The 6120-nt window shown below is 54.2% G+C and overlaps 1 protein-coding gene across 1 annotated transcript; it reads left to right on the top strand.

Moving 5' to 3' along the window:
• The first annotated feature begins 263 nt into the window (after nucleotides 1-263).
• ADRA2B (adrenoceptor alpha 2B) lies at nucleotides 264-4288 on the top strand. Its single transcript, XM_073324815.1, has one exon. It carries the CDS (start codon nucleotides 459-461, stop codon nucleotides 1761-1763), a length of 1305 nt encoding a protein of 434 aa, XP_073180916.1. The 5' UTR covers nucleotides 264-458; the 3' UTR covers nucleotides 1764-4288.
• Nucleotides 4289-6120: the final 1832 nt, after the last annotated feature.

Here is a 6120-nt window from a genome sequence, read left to right as displayed (position 1 = left end):
CCTCCCTCCCTGCCCGCCCCAGCCCTTGTCTCCTCCCTCCCCGCCCCGCTCCCGGTGCCGGCCAAGGGGATGGCGCGGAGCTGCCTGACATCACACGCCGGGGATGGGGGCGCGACCACCCAGCCCCTGCCGCGGCTGCCTTCAAAAGCGGCGCAGGCGGCTGCCGGCTCGTCCCGCAGCCCCGGCAGGCGCAGGGGCCGGCGGGCTCCGGGCGAGACTTGTTGGGGAAACTTCTTGCGCCCCGGGGAGCGCAGCCGGCCAGGGAGCGCGCAGCCTGGGGGCTCCCCCGCGGAGGCGCCCGGGCCCCGATGGGGGCTTCTGAGCGCCGGGAGCCGAGGCTGCCAGCGAGCCCCGAGCGCGGGGCAGGCGGGGCGCTCCCCACCCCTCCTGGATCTGCTCTTTAGAAGCCCCCCCCGCCGCCCCCCCGGCAGCCTCATTGAGGGGGGGGCGCCCAAGCCATGGACAGCCCCGAGGGTTACTCGGTCCAAGCCACCGCGGCCATCGCCGCCATCATCACCTTCCTCATCCTCTTCACCATCTTCGGCAACGTGCTGGTGATCATCGCTGTGCTCACCAGCCGGTCCCTCCGAGCCCCCCAGAACCTCTTCCTGGTGTCCCTGGCGGCGGCCGACATCCTGGTGGCCACCCTCATCATCCCCTTTTCCCTGGCCAACGAGCTGATGGGCTACTGGCACTTCCGGAAGACCTGGTGCGAGATCTACCTGGCCTTGGACGTTCTCTTCTGCACCTCCTCCATCGTGCACCTCTGCGCCATCAGCCTGGACCGGTACTGGTCCGTCAGCCAGGCCATCGAGTACAACTCCAAGAGGACCCCCAGGAGGATCAAGTGCATCATCCTCATCGTGTGGATGATCGCAGCCTTCATCTCCCTGCCCCCCCTCATCTACAAGGGGAACAAGAAGGACAGCCAGGCCGGCAGGCCGCAGTGCAAACTCAACGAGGAGGCGTGGTACATCCTCTCCTCCAGCATTGGCTCCTTCTTCGCCCCCTGCGTCATCATGATCCTGGTCTACCTGCGGATTTACCTTATAGCCAAGCACCGGACCCAGCAAGGCTCCAGGGGCAAGAAGCCCAAGGCCAAGGAGAAGGGGACATCTAGGAAAATCACCAGCCCGACCTCTGAGACCTCTCCCCAGCAGCTGGGCGCAAGGGAACCCAATGGGCATCAGGAGCCCATTGAGGATAGTGATCAGCCAGTGACCCCTACGCTCCCTGCCCACAGGACATCTCTCCTGAGCCTGGAGGAGCAGCCGCCGCCACCTGCCACCGGCTCTTGCCCGCCGCAACCGGAGAAGAAAGAGTCTTCTGGTTCCAGCCCGGTGGAGCGCTCCCTGCACTGCAGCCTCAAGCAGCGCAATGGGCACCCCCAGAGCTCTGCCAAGGGCATGGAGACCCTGGCCACTGCCAAGGGGGAGGTGGTGCTGGTGAGGAGGGTGAAGACCCTAAGCGCCAACCCTTGGAAGAGGAAGACCCACCTCAACCGGGAGAAGAGGTTCACCTTCGTCCTCGCCGTGGTAATCGGGGTCTTTGTCCTCTGCTGGTTCCCTTTCTTCTTTCTCTATAGCCTGGGGGCCATCTGCCCAGAACTCTGCAAGGTCCCCAACAGCGTGTTCCAGTTCTTCTTCTGGATTGGCTACTGCAACAGCTCCTTGAACCCTGTGATCTACACCATCTTCAACCAGGACTTCCGCAAGGCCTTCCGCAAGATCCTCTGCAGGCAGGGGACTCAGACTGCCTGGTGAGAGAGCAGAGGGGAGGTGGGAGACTGTAGGTTGAGGTGTGGGGGCCAGGGGGTTGAAATAGTGGCAACGTTCCACTGACGCTATTTAAAACACGTCTATTTATTCATCGGCTTTTGTGTTTGCAAAGAGTGGGGATGGGCGGTGGATACAAAAGTGCATTTTAAAGACTGTTTTGGATCAGCCTTTTCATATCTCTCTATATATATATTTTCTGCAAATGAGTTAAAACCCAGGACCATTTGCTAATGTATTTTCTACCGAGCTGGGGATCCTTTAATGTGCATGACATTCATATGGGTGGGATGAGAAAAGCTCTCTTCCCACCAACTCTGCAGAGGAAAGTGTGTGTGACCTGCCTTCCAGGTAACCACAAGAGAGTCTCCCGCCAGTCTCTCTTCCTTCTTTCCGTCTCTGTTGGTGTGGTGAGGCTCAAAAAGAAATCTGCCCCAGGCCACACTTTCTCTCTGCTCAGGAAGGCAAGGGCCAAATTTGATGTTGGTCACAGCTGCACTGCGCCCCTTTATGCCAGCTGAGTGGTGGGTCGCAAACATACTTGTATGGAGCTCATGTGATTATGGAGGTTTAATGCAGTGAAGGTTTCAGTCTGCCTGGGCCAGATTCTGCTCTCGGCTTCACTGGGGTAATTCTTGCTAAAACACAGGGCCAGGGTTCATACTGGGACCCTCCCATGGAACCTTTCTCTGATGGAGCTGGGATCTAACTCAGACATGTCTCTCCCATTTAGCAGCATGGGTTTGGTGGGTTGGTTGTGACCCCCAGATTGAGAACCCATGCCCTAGGATTTCTGGGTGACAGTTCCCACTGTGTGGGCCCTAGTGTGGACAAGGCTCCCATGACAGCCTGTGCTTTTAACACCATGTCAGCATGACCTCCCCTGAGAATGGGGTTAAAAGGCCAGTGGTGGCCTTGTCTACACCAGGGCTCCCACTGGTGGAGCCGCTAGCGGGGTGGGGGAGACTTGGGGAGGGACAAGATGGTATGGACACAAGGGGTTTTTTTGGATTGACACACTTGGGACTGAGAGGAGGGTTTGGGCATGAGGATTTTCCTTCCTTTGGTTCCTTTTTTCTTACGAAAAGAAGAATTCTTTCTTTTTTTCTTCTTTTTTTTTTTGCTTAGCCCATACAATGTATGTCCCTCTTCTCTGAATCTACCCGAGTCTGTGTCACTTTTCTGTGGAATTCAGAACAAAGCATGTGGTCAAAGTCGCTCACAGATCCTGGAAACAAACAGAATCTGCTCCATTCTGCAGGATGCCGAGTCTTCTAGGACTCTATTTTGCTTGATAGCTTCTGACATTACCTCTGGGATCTGTAGCTCCTTCAGCAGTTTGTCTCTCCGATGTTTGTCCCCTCCTCCCCAAACGCATACAGTATCTGTTTGCAAGGAACAAAGCTCTCCAAAGCAAATAGTATCCGTTTGCAAGGAACAAAAGCATTAAATCAAAGCATCTATGGTATGAATGCAAGTGGGAAAGAGAAGGTGGTTAATCAAGGATGTGTTAGTAGCCGTGATACAGTGTTTCTAAGCCTGAATCGTTCTTTTAAAAATGACACAATAGCCTAATTTTGCACATCAGAACGGGAGCTGTGAGCGGGAGACATCTGTCTGGTTCTCACTCCTTGGCCGTTGTGGGATCTTTGTGTTATTTCCCCCTTACACCTGTGTTTAATAAGATCATACCACCCTCTCACAGCAAGGATGGGATCTCCTTTCCTGGATCTCTATGTCACCCATACAAACTCTGGGTACAAAGTCAGCTGCCTGGAACTCTGCAAAAGTGGGATCCAGAACCAGTAAGAGTTGACACTTTTTAAATCCGCAGAACTCTAAGCACTTTACAAGCCTGAGTAAGTAACAATGATCCTCATTTTTCAGGGGGCAAAGCTGATTCCCAGGGGCGGAAGTAACTTGCCTATGGTTCAGACATCAAGTGGGTGTCAGAGGTGAGAAAAGAATGCAAGTGTCCTGACTCCCAGTCCTGTGCCCTGGGAAAAGAACCCAGGACTCCTGACTCCCAGTCTGGTGCTCTTTCAGTGTGGACTGTTCTGGCTCCAATTGGTTATTGAAATTAAGATTAGTCAGTGCTGATTTTAAAGTATCGTGTTACCACTTATGGACTCCACATCCAAATGCAGCTTCCCGTCCTTTCCAAGCAGTCTGCGGAGAGAGGAAAAATAACAGGGGTGGATTTTTGCCCCTGAGCCCATAAAGGGAAGAGAGTGGAGGAGAACATATAACATCCGGTGGAAGCGAGGAGCAGGTTTGCTGTCTCCGAACCTGTCACCTGCAGGGGAGGTGGGATGTCTCATGCCACTTGGGCTTCCTGTGTTTTGCCTCTGGCTGCGTGTGGCATTGCAACATGGGGTGGGTCATGATGGGAGCGGGCTCTGTTTGGAGCTTCTGTTAATCTCTGTGCCCCATAACCATATCCCCTGTGAGCAGCAGGAGTTGTGTTTTTTCCCACTGTTGTGTGTGCGGAATGATGTTGATGAAAAGTCTTGAGATATTTTAACAATAAAAGATATTTTGTAATAAGCGAGTGTGTGCACTGCCATAATAATGCTTAGCACTCTCCAACCATTGACTGTTTAGCAATGATGGCGAAAGGGGGCACGGGGCATAATTAGGTATCATGAGCCCCATTCTGCCACTGGGGAAACTGAGTCACAAAGAGACAGTGTGACTTGCCCAAGGTCCCCCAGTGAGTCAGCAGCAGAGGTGGGGATAAATTCATAGATTCATAGGGTCAGGAGGAGGGATGATTATGATCAGCCACTCTGATCTCCCTCATAGCCCAGGCCAGATGCTCTCGCCCAGGGCTGCCTGTATTGAGCCCCATGACTTGTGATTGAACTACGGCAGATATTTTAGAACAGTCCTGGCTTCCAGCCCTGGGCACAGTTCCATGCTGCTTCTCAAAACCAGACACATTGTGGAGGCTAGGACACAGGCCTTTAAGGATGTGCAGTTAAGGGGGTGAAATCCTGACCCTGTTTTGCCCTTGACTTCACCCTCTCAGCTGGGGCATTCGAGCCTAGGTCAGCTTGAGGGACGTGGCAGGGGCTTCACGGGCTGCCAGGACTCTACCCTTCGCATCAGTGCCATCTAGGGCCATCAACAGGGGGCTCAGTGATAGGCCTACAGGAGGAACCGGTGGGGATTCTAGCTCCCCACCACCCTTGCCAGCACTGGGGAGTTCACACGCTTTCCCCGGGCTTGGCAGGAGAGGGTCTGGCTAGATCCCAGATGGGAGAGGGGCTCTGTGGTCATGTGTTCTGTGCTGGCAGCAGGGAGATCCAGTCCTGCCCCCTAGCAGTGCATTCTGGAGCCTTCAGGCAGAGCTGGTGACTCACTTTCTCTGCTCTGGCAGCCGGAGCTGGGAAGGAAACAATTCTCCAGCAAATCCTACCCTTGGGGCCGCAGGACTGGAGCAAGAGGCCAAGTGAACCTCTTAGCCAGAGCTGGGCTTGGATCTCTCTTGGCGGGGGGGTCTCCTCGGAGGGCCGCATTTTCCTGCGCTCCTAAGAGTGACCCAAACTCTCCCCTGCACCCCTAACACCCCTGCAAATCTAAAGCGCCTCCATAGAAATCAGCTGAGGGACAGGGGTGTCAAATTGGAGCTGTGAGCACAGAAGCAACCCTGGGTTCTTTTTAAATAAAAGTAGAAGTCAAATTAACTCAAACGACATCTCTAGTGAACCGACTCTGTTCCTAATCCAGCTACATACAGTCTAGAAATGCTCCTGAGTTCCCACCATAAATGATTCGGAGGCTCCGGGTCAGTGATTGGCTATAAACCCCAAGCCTTCCCCCCTTGCACCACGCGTGTGAGCCTTTTCCCGGGGCTGGTTTATTTATTGAAAGTCTCCACCAACACATTTTGGCTGCTTGATAAACGACTCTGCGACCCAACAAGGGAAGCGGGCGGCAGGGCCGGACGAGAAGAATGTTCACGGCAAGGAAGAGAACAAAATGTTTTTTGGAAGGTCAAGATAAAGTTATTTATGGCATCGCATGGAAAAAATAAAAAATAAAAAAAAATCCCCTCCAAGGAGCCACCTGGCCCATGTCTCAGCCCTTGGTCCTGCACACAGACCCATAGACTACAGGATCAGAACCTAATGCCACGTACGCCTGACCTAGTTGTAGTAGGACCCAGAGGCTCCAGCCTGGTTAGCCCCTCTATGTGCTGTGTTCACACAGACTGGAAGATAGCCCCTGCCCGGAAGAGCTTCCAGTCTAAACTGGATGGAGGGGAAATGCCAGGGGAGGAGAAATGCCACCACAGAGAAGTGGAGTGATTTGCCCGAGATCAGTGGCACATCCTGGAACA

The sequence above is a fragment of the Lepidochelys kempii genome, chromosome 26 (assembly GCF_965140285.1).
Source record: "Lepidochelys kempii isolate rLepKem1 chromosome 26, rLepKem1.hap1, whole genome shotgun sequence".
Taxonomy (NCBI): Eukaryota; Metazoa; Chordata; order Testudines; family Cheloniidae; genus Lepidochelys; species Lepidochelys kempii.
The sequence above is the reverse complement of the archived record's forward strand: the minus strand, read 5'-3'. Positions and strand labels throughout refer to the sequence as shown.